At 31.1% G+C, this 25,902-nt stretch overlaps 3 protein-coding genes across 3 annotated transcripts; 2 read left to right on the top strand and 1 right to left on the bottom strand.

Moving 5' to 3' along the window:
* Window positions 1-4,114: 4,114 nt before the first annotated feature.
* On the bottom strand, window positions 4,115-7,421 carry LOC101502318 (mitochondrial metalloendopeptidase OMA1-like). The gene is made up of 3 exons (XM_004514132.4): window positions 6,544-7,421; window positions 5,578-5,711; window positions 4,115-4,471 (listed from the first exon to the last, which is right to left on the bottom strand). Exons 1-3 carry the CDS (start codon window positions 7,153-7,155, stop codon window positions 4,237-4,239), a joined length of 981 nt encoding a protein of 326 aa, XP_004514189.1. The 5' UTR covers window positions 7,156-7,421; the 3' UTR covers window positions 4,115-4,236.
* Window positions 7,422-11,559: 4,138 nt separating this feature from the next.
* Window positions 11,560-20,996, top strand: LOC105852931 (13-hydroxylupanine O-tigloyltransferase-like). The gene is given in 3 exon segments (XM_073370855.1): window positions 11,560-12,016; window positions 20,008-20,401; window positions 20,404-20,996. Coding segments are annotated over 3 exon segments (1,350 nt in total). The 5' UTR covers window positions 11,560-11,569; the 3' UTR covers window positions 20,913-20,996.
* A 1,713-nt stretch (window positions 20,997-22,709) lies between these two features.
* On the top strand, window positions 22,710-25,449 carry LOC101505651 (benzyl alcohol O-benzoyltransferase-like). Its single transcript, XM_027330407.2, has 2 exons — window positions 22,710-22,787; window positions 24,421-25,449. The coding sequence occupies exons 1-2, from the start codon at window positions 22,710-22,712 to the stop codon at window positions 25,324-25,326; spliced, it is 984 nt and encodes a 327-aa protein (XP_027186208.1). The 3' UTR covers window positions 25,327-25,449.
* Window positions 25,450-25,902: the final 453 nt, after the last annotated feature.

Below are 25,902 nucleotides of genomic sequence, written 5' to 3'. Positions count from 1 at the left end.
AGCAGATTTTTTTTCTTAAATAAAAGCAAAAAAAACTGAATAATTTAGAATGAAAAAAAAAAAGCAAAAAAAATCCAATAAAATCCATCCCATTTTTATCCGCGCATACATAACCGACACCCGATCTACCAGAACCCGACGTACCCAATTTAAAATATAGACGAAATTGGGCCAAAACATCAAACACATGGATTGGGCCGGTTTTACATCTTAAATAGCTGTTCGTCTCTGTCACTGTTTTCATTGTCACTCACAATCGTCTTTCTATTCACACCATGCCTCCCAACAACCAGGATAGTGAGCGCTTTCAAAAGTTCATTTTACTAAGCACAAGTTTTTATTACATTATGGGTTCCTTTCTTGTTATGGTATTTTCAAACCCAAACCTCTTCGAGCATAACAAAGCGTTTTTGAATGTGATTTTCAAAGTCCTTACCTGGTCCTTCATCATGATGATGAGTACTTTGTCCATGGAGAAATTTAATGGATGCATTATTTAACGCTGTAGTCTCTGGATTGGCATTTAGCATGCTATGTTCCGATTGCCATTTTATTCTGACTACTTTTTTCACGTGTTTTCCCCCTTTTGGTATCATTGTTATTTTTTAATGGAAAATGATACTATGCCAAACTTTGGAGGTTTTGCATAACATTACCACTCTATTCGAGAACGACACAAGACTTAATTTCATCTTCACCCCGGTAACAACCTTTTTCGCAAACTGCTTCAACCGGGTAACAAGCTTTCTCGGAAACTGCTGGAACAATGTCGCCGGAAATGAGAACCCAGGAGGAGATATTCTTCCGGTGCAATCTCAGGGTCATTAAATACTGCTATTTCCTTTTATTGTCATTTCCTTTGAATGTTCTTCCGGTCTTGAATGATCTTTAGTTTGAAAATGTTAAATGATCTAAAGTGTTAAATGATCTTTAGTTTGAAAATTAGTTTTGTTAACAAATTGAGTTTAAATTAGTGATTTATGTTTAAATCTTTTAACTTAGTCCAAACAACTATTTTTCTCTCTTCATTTGTACATGGTTTAATGAGTAAGGATAATTGATTTATATGTACTGAGTTTTATAAGACAAAATTAAAAAAAATGATGTGACTTCAAAATGATAAATGAGTACTTTTTTTATTGGGGGTTGAATAATAATTATTAACAATATATACTAAGTCTTTTGTTTAAGATATTTTTAAAATAAATTTGATTTTAGATTTTTAAAAATGATTTTTACAAAAGCTTACTTAAATTTAAATTTGCGGACGGGTTTCCTCGTGTTGATGGGTTAAGCGGGTGAAAAATAAGGGTTCATATGGGTTTATACGGTCGGGTTCGGATGAGTAATTTGGATCCGCCGATACCCGAACCCGATCGATTTATATTATTATTTTTATATTATATATTAATATTATTAATTTTATATTATATATTAATATATAAATTTAAAATACACAAAAAGTCACTTGCCAAAAAAAAAAAAAAAAGGCCAATTTATTAAAAAAACCCAGCCACAAGGCAAATGTTTTTTAAAAGCAGTCCAGCCCAGATAATCTTATGCATTGATTACTTTCATTTAGATATTTTGTTAAATCAAATATTATTTGTTATGTTTTGGACAAATATATAGTTTGATTGTATGTATGTATTGTTAATGTTTTTTGTGCGAAAGAATTATATCAACTTTTATGATATTATTGTTAAATTGGTGTTGATCTAATTATAATTTTTGTGGAAATTTAGTGTCATATATATATATATAGAGAGAGAGAGAAAGGGAGAGAGAGAGAGAGAGAGAGAGAGAGAGAAAGAGTATGAAATTCAATATTTTAAAATTGATACTTATATATTTAGGTAGAAAAGAATTAGAGATGAATTTGTGAGAGATTAATAAAAAAAAATTATTCATATATTAGAGGTAGAATTTAAAGCTCTTTTAAACAAAAACGAAATGTGATAAGCTAGAGACAGATGTGCGAGACAAAAATAAATCTCATTAGAGATGGAAATGACTGTTTTTAATAGAGACTGATAATATATCCCTCTCTTATAGAGACATACGTATTATGGCTTTGATTAGAGATGAATGGTAAAGTCCGTCTCTAACGTCTTAGAGACGTAAAAGTCAATTGCGGAAACAGGTATGTCTCCAATTCCGTCTCTACAATGTTTAATGACATAATTTGTTAAATTTAGAGAGAAATTATTTCCATCTCCAATTCCGATTTTGCTAGTAGTGTGCCACCTCTAATTTTGTTTTAATCTTTTCGGATTTGTTTTTATACTTATCATAATTTATATTTTGTTCTAGCTAATGTATCTCATATTTAGTGCATATTCAATTTGTCCAACTCGCATTGCATATATATATATATATATATAATAGGCTAAATACCACATATATTTCTTTAACTTAATTTCAGTTAACGTTTTAGTCATTTATCTTTTTTTTTTCCCGATTTGGTCAATCGGTCATTTATTTTAATTTTAAGTGACAATTTGATCTTTTATGTTTTAAAGTATCAACAATGTTATCCTTATTTTTTTCAAAAATTCATCAAAAATTTCAAACAAACCCATAAAATTAATTATCATCCTCAATATAATAATATTTCATCAAATTCATAACTTAAATCTTTAAATAAACTCATATTTTCATCTCTAACAACATCAAATAAAGAATGACAAATATGAGTTTATTTGAAGATTTGAGTTACGAATTTGATGAAATTTGTTTTATATTAAAGAATATAATTAATTTTATGGGTTTTGGTTAAAAAATTTTATGAAATATTGAATTTTGTAAAAAAAATGATAACGTTATTGATATTTTAAAACAAAAAATTAAATTGTCACTTAAAATTAAAATAAAACACCGAATCGGAAAGAAAAAAAAAAGATAAAAGACTAAAATGTTAACTGAAATTAAATTAAGGGACCACGAGTGGTATTTAGTTTATATAATATTATCCTAAGTTTTACAAGAAAATCAGGAATTTGTTACGGCAAATTTAGCTGCTAATTTGTACCAAGCAAACAAATTTAGTGAGGGATTAATTACAAAATTATCTTCGAAAATGAGACCCAAATATTAAAGGAAGTTATTGTGAAATTGAAGTCATTAAATGCATTCAAATTGGTTTATTATGCGTTCAGCAGTTCCTTAATGCAAGCCCAACAATGTTAGCAATTGTTTCATATCTCAACAATCACTTCATTGAATTGCCAATTCCCCAAGAACCTGCATTTTTCTTCCATAGTAAAATAGACGCAAAAGAAATTCCACAAGATTCAAGTTCTCTATAATTTGTTAGATTAATTACTTGTCTATAACTTAATTTCTTCCTTGATATTTTTTTTTTCGTCGTCCATGAATTTTTTAATTGTATGATAAAATGTTATTTGGAAACTTTAGGGTCTGTTTACCTTTTGATAAGGAGGAAAAATATATTATAAGGTAAACAATTGTTTATATTTTCTAGAAATAATAAAAATATCAAAAGTGTTTTCATTATTTCTAAAAATGTATATTAAGATATATCTAATATTTCATGTGTTTGTATTTAAGAAGGTTATCTCTTCTTCAACTATGAGTGGTTATTGGAAAGGAGGAGGTCAAGCTCTCAAATTTTTAGAGTGAATATTTTTGTAATATGTCTATCAATTATGCTCTTGTAGAATTATAAACTTGAATTATGTTTGATTTTCTAATCATATCAACATCCTCTTGAATACAATTCGAATTCTCTATCTTTAGGTCATGTCATTTTGGATGGAAGTCAAGTTGACATTTTTTGGTATGAAAAGGAAGACGGTAGAGGACAATTTTTTTGCAGGATAGCTAGATATGCATTTTTGTGGTTCTTTTGTTAATGATAGTAAGTTTAATGGAAGTCATTAATGAGTCAATTGATGTGGGTTTGGTTAAAATTTTGTCCTGCATTGGAGGCTGTTGTCATTTGGTAGGAGGTGCTTCTATCATACTACTATGCTTCACAATGAAGTTTTGTTGTCATTTAGTTTTTTCTTGGTTTGATTATGTTAAAAGCAATAAAAACAGTTTCTTGTTGTCATTTAGTTGTTTTAATATTCAAACTTGCACGATTACACAATTAGAATTAGACACTGCTTGTTGCCATTGCTTAATAACAGACTTAGAACTGAAGAACCATTAGCACAACTTTGTAGTTTGTGAAATGCTGAATGTGTAGCCTGCTTCTACAGAATGAAATCATCAAACCACAAATCCTGCTTTTACATTCTTATATATAATAAGAGCTTCTTCCATTATCTTAGGTTGAGCCAATGCTTTGGCTCTTTTTGCTCCTGATGGATGAGTAGCACTTGTGGGCACACTTTTAGCCTCGTCAAATTTTCCCATCTTTTCGTAGACTTTAGGGACCATTCGGGGATCATAGCCAGCTGATGCCATTAGTAGAAGCCCAATGTAATCAGCTTCCATTTCATGCCTGCAAATTGTGAATAAATTCGGTTGGATAAATATCTTAATTAAGTAGTATAAACATTTATCATAAAAGTACTTAACTATAAGTCATTTCTATAATAAAAGATAAAATAAAGGCAAATTATTTTCATATAAGACATAATTTGTTTTCATAACCTATCCTGTAGAACTTATGAAAATGAGCTGAAAAACACTTATAATCATGTCAGAAACTGTTTTCATAAGTTCTCTGAAACAATATCACAAGTATTTATGTCAGTAGATAAACTCAAATAAATCAATCCAAACAAGCATGCAACACAGTATTTTAAGTCAGTACTCCAAGTTAAGGTGCAATTCAAAATGAACCAAAGAAACCATGTCAAATCATGGTTAGATAATCATAATAGAATGTTAAAAGATTGATATTGTTGAATCCATAGACAAGTTAAGGTCACACAGTTCATGAACCTATAAGGAAAAACAATTAGTATAAACAAACGGAAGAACACATGACACAAAAGTAACATTTAAATAGGAATGGCTACACGGATCAAGAAACTGTTTTCGAATGCAAGTACGCTGCTTATATTAAGCCTGTTTGGATCTTCTATGTTTACGATCTTCATGTTGGTATAGACTAACAGACCCTAATGATAATCGAAGTGCCCGCACGTGCGAACAACAAATCTGTGTTCGATTGATGAATGACTGGCAAAAGAATGGTACTGTGGTTTTGTTACTAATGTGAACCATAGCAAAATATCATTCAGTGTATCCTCTTGTTTATATCTCTATCATCTCCTGCATATGTCTCTGCATATCTCTAACTCATTCTATCTTAATTTTTAATGTTGTGTTTACAACTTTTAAGCGGGTGTTTGTCCTGGCGGTGGATTGGACACAGCTACGTGGTGAGACAGAATTTGAAATATCTAGCTTCGCAAAATCAAGGTAAAAACGGCATTGGGACGCGAGATTTTAGTTTGAACGCAGAACCAAACAAGCTATAACTTTATTTTGTTGCCGAGGCATGTGTCTAAGAATCTCTATCAACGAAATGAATCTAATACAACTAAAGAATAACACAAAATAAATTGATTAGAAAGAGAGATAATGAGTTAATCATACCGTCTGGTTATTCGTTCTTGAAAGGCTTTGATAAAATAAGTTATGACAGATTGATTAAGCAAACTTTGCAATGCCATAATCGACAGCGTCTTTGTAAACCTTTCGGCACCGTGTCGGGCCACAATATGCGCAATCTAATTAACAAGAAAACCAAAATCAACAAATAACTCTTTATTATCATTAGCAAAAATTAGCAACTTATAAACAAGAGTGCTAGCAAGATACACTCTAACACACTTTCTAACACAATCTCTTTTATTGGTTATAATTCTCATAGATCCCACAAAACCATGAGGGTTCCATATGAAGTTGGAGGAACCCATTTGGATGTTAACCAATTAAAGATAGAGTGTTGAAAAATGTGTTAAAGAGTGTCTTCCAAACATTATTCAATAAACTATAGTTCTAGCTTAGGTTCTACAACCACAGTTGCGATCAGATTATAGCAACCGCAATTGCAGCCTAAGTCTATATAGCATTAACACCTTAGTTGGAAGTCTTATCAAATATGACACGTATTAGTTTCTAACACCTACATAACACACACAAACACGTTATTACATTAAATCACTTCAATTTTCTAAATACCGGTGACTATGTGTTAATATCAAAATTGTATCCATATCTACGTCAGTGCTACATAATGTAGAGCTGCATTTTGCGCCAATATCAAGATTTGGGACGTAACCAAACCTACAACAACAATTTAAAATCATATGCCACCTCTGTCCTTAAACATAAAACCTTGTTGAGATTTTTCTGTCTCTTTTTATTAGACCTTTTTCACTTTTTCAACTGCGTTAATTATTTTTTTTTCTTAACTTACCTTGAATTATATTAAATCTTACCACAATAAAACCATTAACTAATCTCTCTCTTTTCAAGAGTAAAGTTTTATATTTAGGGAGGGAGACATTAATAATCTTAAAAACAAAAGTTTATAGGCAAAGTAAAATCATCAAATACCTCATGAGTAATACAAGTTGCAATCTCAAAATCATTTCCAAAATGCTCAAAAAAAGCATTAGACATAACAAACTTCCCACCAGGGTAACAGTCACAAGCAACATCAGGATAACGAACAACCAAAACCTCCCAATTCAATCCATCCAAATGCGCCGTAGAAGGCGGCGATCTTCGAATTAAACGCAACCAAATTCGGCGTAAAAAAGTAATCTCTTCAGCAGGCCTCATTTTCTTCACCTCTTTATTCAATGCATCAATAATTTTATCAACAATCGTTGAAACCCTAACACAATCTGGATGCGTTGAATCCAATGTCCTCCCTTCGAAACCTTTCTTAATTTCTTCAAACTCTTCTTGACCTCTATTTCTCTCGAAGGAAATCGTTGGAAGAATGAAACGCGTTCGGTTTGTGAACGGAACGGTTTCGTGTTTTTCGAATTTCCACTTTAAACCAGCGATGAAACCACTTGGAATTTCTTCAGGTTCCACAGAGTAGAATCTAGTGGATTCAGATATGAATGGATTGTGAAATTTATTTTTGATTTTGACATTGGAGAAAATTGAAGAGAATGCAGAGAGTGGAAGTTTTTTTGATCTGTGAAAAAGCATCATGGTTTGTTCTTCGTTGAATTGAAGGTTCGAAAATGGAGATGAAGAAATGTAAGGTTAGGTTTAAGTGTCATTTTATAACTGAAATGAAATAGAATGAGTGTGACGATTAGGTTACGGAAGTAAGTAACACTGTAACAGAATTCATAAGAATCGTTCATAAACAAAAACGGAGAGTAATCAACCAGATTAGTGTCTAATTTTGTAACTTTCTTATGGTTGAAAGCAATTAGTTGTTTCCTCGACTAGTTCTTAATTCCAACAAGAATGACCCAACTCATATTCATCATGTCATTAGTGTTTAATATAAATTGACCATAATTTAAGTAATAATAGTTCCTAATAATTAATTATTATCTATTATAAAAATAATTAATCTGGACACAATAATTGCATAAATTTCCAAATCCTTAAAATAAGAGAGGAAAAACAATTTGTTATTAAGGTAACTTTTCCATGGGAGCATTTGTATAAACCCTGCAACTGTATCATAAAATTTGAAAATATTATATAAGATTTTTATGTTATATAAGAAGTTGGTTCACATTCACAATGTAATTAATTATTACTATTGATGTGAAGACTTCTTTCATAAGTGATTTATAAGAATCTATATCAGCATTTTTTTAGCTTTGAAACCTATTCTATCCTTAATCAGCCTCATAAAGGAACAAATTTTATGTACTTCTTTGTCATTAAATATCATTAAATATATTGATGTAAGTAGAGACACGTGTCACATATTTTTTTTTTCAATATTTTTTATTCAAGTTTTTTATATGCCTTTTACCAATTATAAAGGAGAGGATGGTATGTTTTGTTCCAATTTGTCTATCAATTGATGTTATGGAAAAATTTGAGAAAGAGGTTAATTTCATACGCCAGACCAATAATAGTGAAGAAATGATATTAAAGTCCAATATTTAATAAAGGATAATAATTTGAAGGTAATTGTAACTTAAAATCTATTTTTTAATCTTCAGCAGTGGTGGCCTTAAGTATGTTTACGGTGTGTGAATGAGTATTGAGCCTCAAATTTTCAGAGCATCAATTTTTTTATACTAAAAAATAAATGGTTAAATAATATTTGTAGTCTATTGATTTAATTTTAGTTAATGTTTTAATTTTTTATCTTTTTTTATTTGGGTTATTTATTTTAATTTTAAGTGATAATTTAATCTTTTATGTTTTAAAATATCAACAATATTATCCTTTTTTTACAAAAAATCAAGAAAAATATAAAATTTTCAAAAAAAAATAAAAAATAATAATTATAATCTTTAATATAACGCAAATTTAATCAAATTCATAACTTAAATCTTTAAATAAACTCATATTTTCATCTCCAACAACATTAAATTCATCAAATAAAGAATAAAAATATTGGATAAAAATATTCATCAAATATTGGACTTTTGTGATAAAAATATTGAACATGACACCTTCTCCATTACTATTCATCAAATTCATGTGTTAAATTGATGAATTTGCATATATTGAAGATGATAATTAATTTTATGGGTTTGTTTGAAAATTTTGATAAATTTTTTGAATTTTTGTAAGAAAAAAAATGATAACATTGTTGATATTTTAAAACATAAAAGATCAAATTGTCACTTCAAGTTAAAATAACGGATCAAATCGAAAAGAAAAAAAAAAGATAAAAGATTAAAACGTTAACTGAAATTAAGTTAAGAGACTGTAAGTGCTATTTAACCAAAATAAATTGTATAATAAAAAATATGTGGTGTAGAGAATTATATAATAAAAATTTAACAAAGTTTGAGGAGTTCAGGGTTTTTTCTTTTAAATTTTTAAGCCTAAAATTCTAAATTTATAAATTATTTGCCCTTATAGTTGAATATGTAAAAAAATATAGATTTTTTATAATTCTTACAAGAATTAGAACCTTCTCCTACTTTTTAATTGATTGGTCCCTTAAGTTTGTTGGAGGTGCGGGATGCTGGGTACCACCACATATTCGAATTGATAAATACATTGTATAATTTTTTTGTAATTTTGATTTGCACATTTCAATGTTTACTTATTATATTTATATATATCACTACAAGAATAATATTGATTTAGGATCAACTTAAAAAAGATTTTGTGACTGAAAAACTCACAAATTACTAATAAAAAAACTCATAAATATTGTAATTCAAATTGTTTGTTATAAATGACCGAAAAAACCTCACAAATAAAAAATATTCGTTTTGGTTTATTGTAACTTTTGTGACGGCTAAAAAACCGTCACAAAATTGTTAAAGAAAAAAATTATTTGAATATGTGGCGGAAAACACTCACATAGGAGTTTAATTTGAAATATAACAAAATTTTGTAACGACATATACCTTTTCTCACAAAATTCAGACCATTGCAGCATAATATTATATGGACACAGTTGACATTTGCATAATATTATATATATATATATATATATATATATATATAAATAATGTTAAATTCTCTTTAATGTCAGTTTAGATACTAAAATAGATTATAAGAAAAAATAAAATTATTTATTTAAAGAAGTTAATATTAAATAGACTTTTAAATTAACTAATAAATCATACCAAACTTTTAAAAATGTAAGACTGAATGGATCTATAAATTTCATTGGGCCAATTTTACATTATCGTAGGGTGAACAAAAACCCGATACCCTCCTAGAATCCGATAAAATCGACCAAAAATGAGTATAACTTTCCGGATACAGTTAGATGTTAGGTTAAAAATAGTTAAAAAATCGAGTTTAATTTGGTTTATTCGATCGAAATCGGATGTTAATTGTAAGTCCATTGAAACCATTATTTTTTAGTATCCCATATCTCTTTCTTTACCACAGAGTACTCCTTCTTTCTTTTCACTCCACAACCCTCACACATGTTTTTCATACTCTTCTGCAATTCTTCAAAACCATTACTTAAAAAAACACATTTAAGAGCATAAAGTTTAAGTTTACTAAGATGATTATGTTTATCAACAAAAGTTATGTATCTAAAGAATTTCAATGGTAAATCAATAAAAATTAATGCAACGGAAAAACATTTCAAGAAACTTTAAGAATATGTTTGAAATTGTAACACATAGAGCTAGGAATTAATGGTTGGAGGGACCATTAGGGAATATGTTCGCATTAATTTTGGTATGGTACTTGGAGTTTTCTGGTGGTTAAATATATATTTATAAAGTGTTACGCCTAAAGTGTTATATTAATTTAGTAACATTGTATTGTATTGAATAAATATTTTTTTAAATCAATTCTTGGATTGAAAGTTAATATCATATTTATAAATTTTGATATTAATTTATAATCGTTAATATCATATTTATAATATATGATTACACTATTAAACTTTAACCTTAATGTATCATGATGACAAAGAAAATAACTATACATTAATGTCAAAATTTATCATCGAATTATTGATTTTAAAAATATTTATTCGATACGATGTTATTGAATGAGTGTAATATAATTCTACGAGTATAATTTAATATCTCATATATATATAGGGATCTATCACGTGAGAGAAATATTCATATGAGAGGGTGAAATAATTAAATTTTGACTATACAATTATATATGATTAAAAGTGTCACATGACCACTTAAAAAAGACACATCATTTTTGTTTTGGTCTTAACCATTTATATCAATAACTAAGAGTTATTCATATCAGACTCTCATTATAAAATTCTCTCATTTGATATGTTTCTATATATATTATCAAAAATAAAAGATATTAAGATATAATATGTTTCTATTTATTTGTTAGGAGTGTTGAATGAGTGAGAAATATCGCTAAAGCCTATAAGCCTATAACTTTTCTATTGTTAAACATAGGGACGACAACACAACTTGCACGCGTACATTTCCATCGAACCCGTTTTAATTTCGGCAGAGAATATCCACTTTGATTTGATGCGGGTGCAAATTTTCTTTGAAATTAAAACTCGAGAGCGATGATGAGTTTGAGAGTGTTGATATCTATCCCGCACCCAAACCTGTTCCGCTAGTATTATTATTGTCATTTTTAAATTATATATATATATATATATATATATATATATATATTTAATATATTTAATATATTTAATATTTTTCTCAATGTTAAAAGTTATAATTTTCTCTCTTTAAAAAATATGATTTTAATATTTTTAATTTTATTATTGTAAACCTCGCCGCGAGCAAGATGCGGATTTAAATTTTACACCCATTAAAAATAAGGACGGAGACAAATTTTCTCTAACTAATCGAATGCAGGATGGAAGAAACAAAAGTTGCTTCTGTGTCACCTTTTTATCATGTCTAGTCTAACATAAAATAAACGTGAAAAATAAGAATAGTACATCAACTATAAATAATAACTCCATACTTCCACATTTTTACACATCAACTCAATTTAAATCAACATGGTTCTAAAAATTTCATCAATGGTCTTTAAAGTGAAAAGACACAAACATGAGCTAGTGAAACCATCTAACCCTACTCCTAATGAACTTAAATTGTTATCAAACATAGATGACCAACTTGGATTTCGTTACCATGTTCCACTTATATTTTTGTATCGTTACAATCCATCAATGCTAGGAAAAGACCCTGTTCAAGTCATAAGAGAAGCACTCTCTAAAACACTTGTGTTTTATTATCCTTTTGCTGGAAGACTTATGGAATGTTCTAATGGAAAACTAATGGTGAATTGTAATGGAGAAGGTGTCATGTTCATTGAGGCTGATGCTGATGTCACACTTGATGATTTTGACAACAATTTTGTTCCTCCATTTCCTTGTTTTGATGAGTTGCTTTATAATGTTCCAGGATCAGATGGAATTATTGATTCTCCTTTGCTTCTTATACAGGTTTGTAGATATTGTAAAATTTATATTGGTAATGTTACTGAGCGATGCAACACTGATGTAACATTATATCCACGTAATTTGATTCTTTTTCAAAAAATAATATTAGTGATTAATCTTGAAAATGAATTTTAATTAGCTAGTTTCCAAAGGGTGGCTATTGTCATGTACCAATATTACATTTCGCTACCTATAAAGTATCAATCAAAAAAAAAAAATAGTCTTTAATATAAGCATCCTTTCAAACTATTAGGTCCATTTAAATATTATCAGTTTAAATATCTTTTTAATTCTCGTAAATTTTTTTGTTTATATTTTATTTTTATATTTCATAAAAATTTATTTTTATCTGTTTCAAGTAGATTTTACAAAAACATTAATTGACAAAGGGAAACGTGAACCAAAGTTTAAATATGTTTTTGATATATAACAATTTTCAGTTTTAATTTCTGAAAATTATTTGCTTCGATTTCATCTCTGCAATATCCAAAAACTTTATTTTTGGTCCATAACGTCAAATAAACGTTACAAAAATGTGAGTCGACAAATAGAAGAAATCGTTGAATACAAATTTAAATAATAATTCTAAACAAATTTAACCGAAACAATGTTTAAATAAAAAATAAAAATAATTTGTATACTTATTTCTAATAAAATAAGCATACAAACTCCAATGGGAATACAAATTTAAATAATTATTCTAAACAAATTTAACCGAAATAATATATAAATAACAAATAAAAATAAGTATACAAATTATTTTAATATTTAAATTTATATTCTCATTGGAGTGCTACGATTGGTCCATTTTTTTCTCTATTTGTCAGCTCACATTTTTGTAACATTCATTTGACGTTAAGGACCAAAAATAATTTTTGTGGATATTACAGGGATGAAATCCAAACAAATATTTTTCAGAGACTAAAATTGAATGTTATATTTTTCAATGACCAAAAACATATTTAAATGTTTGATCAACGTTTCTCTTTATCAATTAATATTTTTTTGTAATGTGCACTTGACGTTAATGATCAAAAATAAAATTTTCCGATATTACAGAGATGAAATTCAAATAAATTTTTTTACGGTGATTAAAACTAAATTGTTGTATTTACATGGACTAAAAACATATTTAAATCTATTTTATCCAAAAATATCTTTTATTAATACTAATACTAATCAATTATTTTGAAAAAAAAATTAAATTGAATGTATTCAAATATAAATAGTATTTTTTTAGAATATCTACACATAAAATTGACACAATAAATTTAATACATACTTTTTTTGATATATTTTAAAAAGACGATATAGACTTATAGTAAGAGGCGAAGGCAAGAAGAGTATGTAAAATCCTACATGATATGGCTTAATAAATATAGGGTTTTTTTTACACGTTTGTACTCTTTTTTCTTTATATAATAATCATTGTACGATGTTTAAACAAAGTTCTATCATGATAATACATCAAAAAATGTTAGGTACTTCTTTGGTCATTAAATATAGAGCAATGATATTTGAACACAATGTTAAACACAAATACAAACACAAATACTGTTGGGTTTTGGGCTCCCTTCCTATGTGGAGAAAGGCCCAATATGTGCAAGTCCATGTGTCTCACTTAACCAAGTGGAGAGAGGTCAGATTAGTGGGCGTGTAAGAGCTGAATTCAGAGAGAGAGGCAAAGAGAAAAGTGAGAGAGGAAGAGCAAACCCTATTTTCGCATAAAACAGAGCAGCTGCACTAGATTCGCGATTTCTCCTTCGTTCACCGTCGGATCGGGCTGAAATTTGGACAGCAGGTTCGTGACTCGTGGTACTTCATTCTGACCGTTTGGATTGTCGATCAGAGGTCTAAGGTGGGAGAAAATGGACTCGGACAGCAGCAGTTTTTCTGGTTTTTTTTGCTGAACTTTGTTCTCAATTTCATGTTTGTTTTCTCATTGTGTTGGCTGATTGTTGTGCTGGTTACCTTGCTGTTTTTGGCTGGTTACTGAGCATGAATTTGTGCCATATTAGAAAATCTCTTGTACCCATATTTTGATCATAGTGGAGCTCTATTACTGGCTTGGTCCCGTGGTTGTTTACTTCTCACATTGAGAAGGTTTTTCCACGTTAAAAATTATTGTGTCATTTGTGATTGGTGATTTTAGTTGCTGCGATTATTTGTTGATTGCTACTCATAGATTCTTGCAAGTTTGGGAAATTGATTAGCCGCTGCATATTGCTCTGTTAGAGTTGTTATTATATTTGTTGTTGAATTTCCCATCAGAGTGGCATCAGAGCTCTTTGGTTAAGGGGCTGTTTGACTTGTTTGAATGATGGAGGCAAATACAAATAGAATGATTTGTTTGAATGGCACTAATTATCACTTATGGAAGGGAAAAATGAAGGATCTGTTATTTGTGAAGAATTTGCATCTTCCTGTGTTTGCTACTGAGAAGCCAGAATCCAAGACTGATGAGGATTGGAGCTTTGAACATCAGCAGGTCTGTGGTTTTATTCGGCAATATGTAGAAGACAATGTTTATAATCACATTGCTAATGAGGAACATGCAAGATCCTTGTGGAAGAAGATTGAATCTTTGTATGCTTCTAAATCAGGGAATAATAAGTTGTATTTGTTGAACTCCTTGATGAATTTGAGGTACAAGGAGGGGACTTCTATTTCAGATCATTTAAATGATTTTCAAGGGCTCCTAGATCAATTGTCAGGTATGGGTATCAAATTTGATGATGAAGTGTTGGGACTATGGCTACTGAATACTCTACCAGATTCTTGGGAAACTTTTCGGGTTTCAATTACAAACTCAGCTTCTGATGGTGTTGTCTCTTTGCAAAGTGTAAAGGGAAGTGTTCTTAATGAGGAGATGAGAAGGAAGGCACAAGGTACTTCATCTCATTCCGAGGTACTTGTCACTGAGAACAGGGGCCGAAGTCAAAGAAAGGAACCGAAAGGGAATAGACAGAATAACAGAAGTGCGAGTAGAGAGAACAACAGAAGTAAGTCCAAGTCCAGACACAAGAATGTGGAGTGCAATTATTGTCACAAAATGGGGCACATACAGAGGAACTGTTTCATATGGAAAAGGGAGAGCAAAAACAATAACAGTAAGCAGAGAGATAAGAATCATGATGATGATGACCGTGTTACTACTGCTACTTGTGATGATCTGATTATTCTCCGTGACTATGACTCAGTCAATCTTGTATCAGATGAGAGCATGTGGATTATTGATAGTGGTGCTACACTGCATGTTACACCAAGGAAGGAGTTCTTCACATCTTACACTTCTGGTGACTTTGGAGTGTTGAAGATGGGTAATGATGGTGTGTCCAAGGTAGTTGGTATTGGTGATGTTTGTTTGCAGACCAACATGGGAGTGCAGTTGTTGCTTAGAGGAGTCAAACATGCTCCAGATGTTCGCTTTAATTTGATCTCTGTGCAGATGCTTGATGATGGTGGTTATGATAATCACTTTGGTTCAGGAAAATGGAAACTCACCAGAGGTAACTTAGTTGTGGCCAGAGGGGAGAAAATTAATAAACTGTATTGGACTAAAGCATTGGTTGCTAAAGACAGTGTGAATGCCATGGATATGGAGGCTTCTTTGTGGCACCGCAGGCTTAGTCATATCAGTGAAAAGGGGCTGAATTGTTTAGCTAAAAAGGATGTACTTCCGGGATTAAAGAGTGCAGAGTTGGAGAAATGTTCTCATTGCATGGCTGGTAAGCAGACTAGAGTATCCTTCAAGAAACATCCTTCCTCAAGGAAGTCAGAGTTGCTTGAATTGGTGCATTCTGATGTTTGTGGCCCGTTGAAGGTAAAGTCAATTAGTGGTGCACTTTACTTTGTTACTTTTATTGATGATTGTTCCAGAAAGCTTTGGGTCTATGCTTTGAAGACAAAAGACCAAGTTCTGGAGAAATTCAAAGAGTTCCATGTTATGGTGGAGAGACAGTCAGGCAAGAAGTTGAAATGCATTCGTACTGACAATGGTGGTGAGTATTGTGGACCATTTGATGTTTATTGCAAGCAGCACGGTATCAGACATGAAAAGACTCCTCCTAAAACCCCTCAGCTGAATGGTTTAGCAGAGAGAATGAACAGGACATTGATTGAAAGAGTTAGGTGTATGCTTTCTGAAGCAAAGTTGCCTAAGCATTTCTGGGGTGAAGCATTGTACACGGCAATGCATGTTATTAATCTGAGTCCTGCAGCTGCTTTGAATGCTGAGGTGCCAGACAAGATTTGGTTTGGCAAGAATGTCAGGTATGATCATTTGCGTGTCTTCGGTTGCAAAGCATATGTGCATGTTCCAAAGGATGAGAGATCCAAGTTGGATGGGAAGACAAGACAGTGCATCTTTATCGGTTATGGTCAGGATGAATTTGGCTACAAGCTGTTTGATCCAGTTGAGAAGAAAGCTGTTAGAAGCCGTGATGTGAAGTTCATGGAAGACCAAACCATTGAAGACATTGATAAGATGGAGAAGACTACACCTGAGATTGATAATGGTTTGTCTGATGTTGATCCAGTTCGGATGCCTACACATGATCTGGATACTGCTGAAAATAATGTTCAGAATGATGAGCAACATGGTGATGTTGGTGATCAGCAGCTTGGAGATGATTTTGATGTTCCTAATGATGATGCTGAAGAAGAACATGAGATGTCACAAGATGAGGATCTTGGTGATGCTCCTGAACCACCTCAAGCTCAAGTTTGGAGGTCTACTAGGCAGAGGAAACCATCCACCAGGTATCCTTCTGATGACTATGTTACCTTGACTGATGGAGGCGAACCTGAATGTTATGATGAAGCCATGGAGAGTGATGAAAAGAAGAAGTGGTTGGATGCTATGCAAGATGAAATGAAGTCTTTGCATGATAATCACACTTTTGATTTGGTGAAACTACCTAAGGGAAAGAAGGCTTTGGAAAACAGGTGGATCTTCAGAGTGAAGCAAGAAAACAATTCTACATCTTCAAGATATAAAGCCAGATTAGTTGTGAGAGGTTTCAGACAGAGAAAGGGTGTTGATTTCAATGAGATTTTTTCTCCTGTGGTGAAGATGTCATCCATTAGAACTGTGTTGAGTTTGGCTGCTACTCTTGATTTGGAGGTAGAGCAAATGGATGTAAAAACTGCTTTCCTTCATGGTGATTTGGAGGAAGAGATTTACATGAAGCAACCTGATGGTTTTCTTGTTAAAGGCAAAGAAGACTATGTGTGTAGGCTCAGAAAGAGTCTATATGGTTTGAAGCAGGCCCCGCGTCAGTGGTACAAGAAGTTTGAGTCAGTTATGTGTGAGCAAGGCTACAGGAAGACTACTTCTGATCACTGTGTCTTTGTTAAAAAGTTTGCTGATGATGATTTCATTATCTTGTTATTGTATGTTGATGACATGCTTATTGTTGGGAAAAATATTTCCATGATTAACAGGTTGAAGAAGCAATTGGGCGAGTCATTTGCCATGAAAGACATGGGAGCTGCTAAGCAGATTCTTGGTATAAGAATCATGCGTGACAGGAACAAGAAGAAACTTTGGCTGTCACAAGAACACTATGTTGAAAGACTGTTACAGAGGTTCCAGATGGAATATGCTAAGGCTGTAAGTACTCCTCTTGCTACTCATTTTAAATTGAGTACTAGTCAGAGTCCTACCAATGAAGCTGAAAAATCAGATATGCAACGAGTTCCTTATGCATCTGCTGTGGGTAGTTTAATGTATGCAATGGTGTGTACAAGGCCTGATATTGCACATGCTGTTGGTACAGTTAGTAGATTTCTGTCTAATCCAGGTAGAGAGCATTGGAATGCTGTGAAATGGATTTTGAGGTATCTTCGTGGTACTACCAGTTTGAGGCTTTGTTTTGGAGGTGATAAGCCTACTCTTGTGGGATATACTGATTCTGATATGGCTGGAGACATTGATTCCAGAAAGTCTACTTCAGGCTACTTGATTAAGCTTGCAGGGGGAGCTGTGGCATGGCAATCCAGATTGCAGAGGTGTGTTGCATTGTCCACTACTGAGGCAGAGTTCATTGCCATTACAGAAGCATGCAAGGAATTGTTATGGTTGAGGAAATTCTTGCAGGAGCTTGGTTTTGTTCAAGATAAGTATTTGCTATTTTGTGATAGTCAAAGTGCAATTCATCTTGGTAAGAACTCAACCTTTCATTCTAGGTCCAAGCACATTGATGTTAGGTATCATTGGATACGTGATGTTTTGGATGCTGGATTGTTGGAATTGGCCAAGATTCATACAGATGATAATGGTGCTGATATGATGACCAAGGCATTACCGAGAAGCAAGTTTGAAACTTGTTGTGAGATCGCCGGTTTGGCGGTCACCTCCACATAGTTGTGAGGGGGAGATATGTTGGGTTTTGGGCTCCCTTCCTATGTGGAGAAAGGCCCAATATGTGCAAGTCCATGTGTCTCACTTAACCAAGTGGAGAGAGGTCAGATTAGTGGGCGTGTAAGAGCTGAATTCAGAGAGAGAGGCAAAGAGAAAAGTGAGAGAGGAAGAGCAAACCCTATTTTCGCATAAAACAGAGCAGCTGCACTAGATTCGCGATTTCTCCTTCGTTCACCGTCGGATCGGGCTGAAATTTGGACAGCAGGTTCGTGACTCTTGGTACTTCATTCTGACCGTTTGGATCGTCGATCAGAGGTCTGAGGCGGGAGAAATTGGACTCGGACAGAAGCAGTTTTTCTGGTTTTTTTTGCTGAACTTTGTTCTCAATTTCATGTTTGTTTTCTCATTGTGTTGGCTGATTGTTGTGCTGGTTACCTTGCTGTTTTTGTCGATCAGAGGTCTGAGGCGGGAGAAATTGGACTCGGACAGAAGCAGTTTTTCTGGTTTTTTTTGCTGAACTTTGTTCTCAATTTCATGTTTGTTTTCTCATTGTGTTGGCTGATTGTTGTGCTGGTTACCTTGCTGTTTTTGGCTGGTTACTGAGCACGAATTTGTGCCATATTAGAAACTCTCTTGTACCCATATTTTGATCATAGTGGAGCTCTATTACTAGCTTGGTCCCGTGGTTGTTTACTTCTCACATTGAGAAGGTTTTTCCACGTTAAAAATTATTGTGTCATTTGTGATTGGTGATTTTAGTTGCTGTGATTATTTGTTGATTGCTCCTCACAGATTCTTGCAAGTTTGGGAAATTGATTATCCGCTGCATATTGCTCTGTTAGAGTTGTTATTATATTTGTTGTTGAATTTCCCATCAAATACATGTGTATAGCGTATACGTATACGGTAGTTGTGTTTGTATTTGTGTTTAAAATTGTGTTTAAATAACATTTCTCTTAAATATATTGATGTAGGTAGCGATAGATGTCGCAATATTTTTCTTCAATTCTTTGCTTCATTCAATTAGTGTTACATATAGAGCTATCAAAAAACCCCCAAACACTAAAGTTTTTTTTTTAATTTTTTTTAATAAGTCTTAAATATTAAATTTCTATCAAAATAATTTTTTTAAAGTCTCAACTTATTATTTTTTGTGGGCTTAACGGAGGGGTTCAGGGGTCATAGGCCTTCAATATTTTTAGATTTTTTTTTTAAATTTTCAAAATTTATTTGTCTCAAAAGATATAAAAAAAATTAAAAAAAATAATTTTTCTCAGAAAAATTTTGCGGAAAAAATTAAATAAAAAAAAAGCATTTTCTCGAAAAAATAGAATTTTTTTCTCAAACTAAAACAATTTTAAAAAACTTTGTAAATTATTTTTTATCAAAAACTTTTCGAAAAAAATAAAAAAATTGTAAATTTTTTTTAAAAGTAAATGATTTTTTTTTTTTTTTGAAAAAGTGGACTTATAAGCCCACAAAATTTTAGAGTCTTTTGAGTGTTGGAGACTTTTTTTTTTTAGGCCATTTTTAACTATGAAATTTTTAATAGATTTGTGAAATTGACAGCAACTTTAGTTACATATCCATATCCATAGATTTTGACTTTTTAATTACATAAAAATGGTAGGTAACTCGTCTCAAGTGTGGAGGTTTCATCTTTTCTCTTCGCATGAACCATACAATGAGTGATGGAAGTGGAATTTCCCAATTTCTAAAAGCCTTATCAGAACTAGCAAATGAGGCAAAAGAGCCTTCAATTCTCCCTATGTGGTGCAGGGAGTTACTATGTGCAAGAGAACCACCAAGAGTTACATGCATCCATAGAGAATATCAACAACTACCACCAGATACCAAAAGCAACTTCATACATCATTCTTTCTTCTTTGGCCCAAAAGAGATAGATGCAATTCGTGCTCTTCTTCCTCATCATCTTTCTAAATCAACATCATTCAAAATTCTCACTGCATGCCTATGGCGTTGCCGCACAAAGGCACTTCAGTGGAAAAACTCAAATGAAGAGATTCTTTGTTGTGCATCGTCAATGCACGTTGTAGGTTAAATCCTCCATTGCCTGAAGGATTTTATGGTAAGGCTGTTGTTTTTCCAGCGGCAGTTACAACCGTTGGAAAACTTTGTGGTTGACCGTTAGGTTATGCTGTAGAGCTAGTGAAGAATGCAAAAAATGAATCAACTGAGGAGTATGTGCACTCAATGATTGACTTAATGGAAACTAAAGGAAGACCTTGTTCTACTAGGTCAGGGTCTTTTGTGGTATCAGATATTTCAAAGGCTTCTTTAAAAGATTTGGACTTTGGATGGGGAAAGGCTGTATATGGTGGTGTAGCAAAAGCAGGTCTTGGAGACATTCCAGGAGTGAGTGTCTATATGCATTTTACCAATTCTAAAGGAGAACAAGGTAGAGTAGTTCCTATTTGTCTACCAATTGATGCAATGGAAAGGTTAGAGAAAGAGTTGGATAACATACTCAAGACCAATAATAATGGAAAAATGATATTTAGATCCAATTTCTAATGAGGGATAATATAATCAAGCAAATAATAACTAAGAACTTGTATTGTAATAATTCATTATAATAAACCTTGATAAATGTGGTTATGTTGGTTTTTTTTTTTCAATACCTTATTTTTTTAAAAAATTTATTAAAATACTCTATTTTCAAAACTATATATCAAAATACCTCATTTTTATATTCACTTATAAAATGCTTTGCAAAAGGCGATTTCCTTTAGGAAGCTCGAATTTGCAATACTTAAGGCATTTTTCAAAAGAAAAATTAATTTTTATTTTCATAAAAAGACACAAATACAAATTTTAAATTACATAGATTGACTCGAGTTTCCTGTAACATTTGGACAATGTTTTCTTGTATGACTAGTTAACTGACATAATTTTTATTTTCTTGGCACTTTTTCTCTAACATCTATTTCAGTTCTAATACGAGTACAATTTAGACGATCTTTTTTAATTTTCAGCATTTTAATATTGTGTTACAATGTTTCACCTTCATATGTGAGCCAATATCCTTTGTTGTAATTTAAAATTTGTTTTTGTGTTTTTTTATGAATTATATATATATATATATATATATATATATATATATATATATATATATAATATAATTTGAAAAACATTAATTTTTTTTTTGAAAAATTTCTTAAAGAAGTCATCTTTGCAAACTTGAGTTTTCTTAAAGAAGTCGCCATTTGCATATGCGATTTAATTATAAGTGAGTATAAAAATTGAGTATTTTAGTATATAGTTTTGAAAACTGAGTATTGTGATAAAATTTTTTGACAAAAAGGTTATTGGAAAAAAAACCTGGATATGTTTATTTTTTTCTTAATTATGTATCATATTTATGTTTAATTTAGTGTAAATATTTTGATAAAGTTTTCTTACTAAAATACAAACATAGTATAAAATTCTCCAAAGCCCAACATTACTACTTATCTTTCTTAAATTATACATTGCTTATTAAAATGAGGAATTATGACATCCATTCAGACGCTAATCCACACAACATATTAGTCTTTTTTCCTACAAACAAAGATTTTTGGACTATTACTGGTGAAAATAGAATGATAATTAAGACGACCAAATTGTTTCTAACTTTTTCCTGCAAATTGTGTCTAACACCATGCTGAACCATACTATCACAAAACATGATTATTATTCATTATATATGGTTTTCAATATATATCTTGGTAGAAATATATTAGCCACCACTACCTATTAGACATCACAACCAATATGCATATCATTTTTCTCCATTCAATAAATGTACTTTTGAGTTCTCTTTATTATTTGACTGTATACATTTTTATTTATAAAAGTATGACAAGAGTCCAAGACAACTCTGACTACATGTGAATTATGTTAATATGACAAGAGTCCAAGACCAAGACCAATATTTTGGTATAACTTTTTACTCATTCTAGAGTTCCTGAATCTATGTTCATGGTTTACACCATTTTGTTCCTAAACACTCTTATATTGTCATATTATATTAAACATATATTGATATATTAATCGTTGTGATATTTTGTCCACAAAAACTCATATATTGTCATATTATATTAAACCTACGTTCATATATTAATTGTTACGACATTTCTTAACAATTGTAAGACTCATTTCATTTTATTCTCGTTATGTCCATGTTTCTACTTCTGATCAATTTGAGTCACATATCTATTCAACAAACATATTCTGAACTCTCTTCGTCTTTGTTTGAAAAACTAAAAGTAAATTGATAGATTTTGCATAGCTAATTTAGGAACACAACTCTACTTCTTCCTCGTGGGTTTAATGAGGTTAGTTCATGTGTATGATTCAGATAGCTTGAACGAGAATGTCACATTTCTCAACTGTCTAAGGTTGCCCTATGTTGTTTCCCTATTAAGTAAATAGTTGAACAAAATATATTATATAGGATGATAGGTTGTTGTTGTGATTATTTCTTCTTATTGTGTTGACTATATATCTCTATTGATAGGTTGATTGGATTATATGATTAATCGTTGTAATGATTTATTGTGAATAATATGGTTATGCTATTGATCATTGAAATTGAATGAATATTCACAAGAAAAGGAGTTTAAATTGTGATCCATCTTAAATTTTAATCACGAACTTTGTAAAATACATTTTTTGAGTGTGCACATGGAAAACAATAATTTTTAAAGGATCTTCTCTTATAGAGAACATTCTAAAAAAGTGTATGATACAACTTAAAGTTGTTTAGAATAAATAGTTGATGTATGGTAATTCGTGTATGCTTAATGTAAAGAGTAAAGGTTAGAGAATTCACATACAACAAGTATCATGTGTCACCCAATGTGGACTAGTTCACTCCTCACAACTATTAAATTTTCAATATAATGTTTTAGAGAATGTTTGATTCTTAGCACTTTTAATTTAAATCATTCAGTAGCTTACAATCTATATTCTCTTAGCCTCAAGAGGCTTATAACTTGTATTTTCTTAGTCTCAACAGACTTACAAGATTTTCTCTCAATCTAACATAAAAAGGATTCCTTGAAGAAGTTAAAAGAATATGAAAGAGATTTGTGGGATCTATTTGCATCTAAAGATAAATGAGATAGTTAGATATAAAAAAGGCACTAAAAATATCCATATATATATGTTTTGAGCTGAAGTGTGTTGTAGATGAAGATATTACGATACTTGCATTTAAAAAGTGGATTATGGTTCAAATATAATCTCTAGAGTCTTCAAGCTTTGATGTTTCTTGTATTTATAAGTGATGGAAGCTTTTCATCAATTTGAATACTAGGTTTTTTTACACGTTTGTACTCCTTTTTTCTTTATATAATAATCATTGTACGATGTTTAAACAAAGTTCTATCATGATAATACATCAAAAAATGTTAGGTACTTCTTTGGTCATTAAATATATTGATGTAGGTAGGGATAGATGTCGCAATATTTTTCTTCAATTCTTTGCTTCATTTAATTTGTTTTAAATAGTGTTACATATAGAGCTATCCAAAAACCTCAAACACTAAAGTTTTTTTAATAAGTCTTAAATATTAAATTTCTATCAAAATAATTTTTTTAAAGTCTCAACTTATTATTTTATTATTTTTTGTGGGCTTAACGGAGGGGTTCAGGGGGTCATAGGCCTTCAATATTTTTAGATTTTTTTTTTAAATTTTCAAAATTTATTTTTCTCAAAAGATATAAAAAAATTAAAAAAATATTTTTTTCTCAGAAAAATTTTGCGGGAAAAATTAAATAAAAAAAACATTTTCTCAAAAAAAATCGAATTTTTTTTCTCAAACTAAAACAATTTTAAAAAAATTTGTAATTATTTTTTATCGAAAACTTTTCGAAAATAATGGACCTATAAGCCCACAAAATTTTTGAGGCTTTTTAGTGTTGGAGAGCTTCTTTTTTAGGCCATTTCTAACTATGAAACTTTTAATAGATTTGTCAAATTGCCAGCTTTAGTTACATATCCATAGATTTTGACTTTTTAATTACATAAAAATGGTAGGTAACTCGTCTCAAGTGTGGTGGTTTCATCTTTTCTCTTCGCATGAACCATACAATGAGTGATGGAAGTGGAATTTCCCAATTTCTAAAAGCCTTATCAGAACTAGCAAATGAGGCAAAAGAGCCTTCAATTCTCCCTATGTGGTGCAGGGAGTTACTATGTGCAAGAGAACCACCAAAAGTTTCATGCATCCATAGAGAATACCAACAACTACCACCAGATACCAAAAGCAACTTCATACATCATTCTTTCTTCTTTGGCCCAAAAGAGATATATGCAATCCGTGCTCTTCTTCCTCATCATCTTTCTAAATCAACATCATTCGAGATTCTCACTGCATGCCTCTGGCGTTGCCGCACAAAGGCACTTCAGTGGAAAAACTCAAACGAAGAGATTCGTTTGTTGTGCATCGTCAATGCACGTTGTAGGTTAAATCCTCCATTGCCTGAAGGATTTTATGGTAATGCTGTTGTTTTTCCAGCGGCAGTTACAACCGTTGGAAAACTTTGTGGTCGCCCGTTAGGTTATGCTGTAGAGCTAGTGAAGAATGCAAAAAATGAAGCAACTGAGGAGTATGTGCACTCAATGATTGACTTAATGGAAACTAAAGGAAGACCTTGTTCTACTAGGTCAGGGTCTTTTGTGGTATCAGATATTTCAAAGGCTTCTTTAAAAGATTTGGACTTTGGATGGGGAAAGGCTGTATATGGTGGGGTAGCAAAAGCAGGTCTTGGAGACATTCCAGGAGTGAGTGTCTATATGCATTTTACCAATTCTAAAGGAGAACAAGGTAGAGTAGTTCCTATTTGTCTACCAATTAATGCAATGGAAAGGTTAGAGAAAGAGTTGGATAACATACTCAAGGCCAATAATAATGGAAAAATGATATTAAGATCCAATTTCTAATGAGGGATAATATAATCAAGCAAATAATAACTAAGAACTTGTATTGTAATAATTCATTATAATAAACCTTGATAAATGTGGTTATGTTGGTTTTTTTTTTTCAATACCTTATTTTTTTTAAAATTTATTAAAATACTCTATTTTCAAAACTATATATCAAAATACCTCATTTTTATATTCACTTATAAAATGCTTTGCAAAAGGCGATTTCCTTTAGGAAACTCGAATTTGCAATACTTAAGGCATTTTTCAAAAGAAAAATTAATTTTTATTTACATAAAAAGACACAAATACAAATTTTAAATTACATAGATTGACTCGAGTTTCCTGTAACATTTGGACAATGTTTTCTTTTATGACTAGTTAACTGACATAATTTTTATTTTCTTGGCACTTTTTCTCTAACATCTATTTCAGTTCTAATACGAGTACAATTTAGACGATCTTTTTTAATTTTCAGCATTTTAATATTGTGTTACAATGTTTCACCTTCATATGTGAGCCAATATCCTTCATTAGGTATAGGTGGAAACTCTTTGTAGATGTTAAATACATTAACAACCTTGTACACGTCAG

This window comes from Cicer arietinum, chromosome 7 (genome assembly GCF_000331145.2).
Source record: "Cicer arietinum cultivar CDC Frontier isolate Library 1 chromosome 7, Cicar.CDCFrontier_v2.0, whole genome shotgun sequence".
Classification (NCBI taxonomy): Eukaryota; Viridiplantae; Streptophyta; class Magnoliopsida; order Fabales; family Fabaceae; genus Cicer; species Cicer arietinum.
The sequence above is the reverse complement of the archived record's forward strand: the minus strand, read 5'-3'. Positions and strand labels throughout refer to the sequence as shown.

What these genes read in the sequence shown, in the direction of transcription:
- LOC101505651 (XM_027330407.2), top strand. Translation starts at nt 22,710, where the DNA reads ATGAGGTTAGTTCATGTGTATGATTCAGATAGCTTGAACGAGAATGTC. An exon ending in ACTGTCTAAGGTTGCCCTAT is followed by an intron (nt 22,788 to 24,420) that starts GTTGTTTCCCTA and finishes TAAAAATGGTAG; the next exon opens with GTAACTCGTCTCAAGTGTGG.
- LOC101502318 (XM_004514132.4), bottom strand. Translation starts at nt 7,155, where the DNA reads ATGATGCTTTTTCACAGATCAAAAAAACTTCCACTCTCTGCATTCTCT. An exon ending in CAACTTGTATTACTCATGAG is followed by an intron (nt 5,712 to 6,543) that starts GTATTTGATGAT and finishes CTTGTTAATTAG; the next exon opens with ATTGCGCATATTGTGGCCCG. An exon ending in CAAGAACGAATAACCAGACG is followed by an intron (nt 4,472 to 5,577) that starts GTATGATTAACT and finishes CACAATTTGCAG; the next exon opens with GCATGAAATGGAAGCTGATT.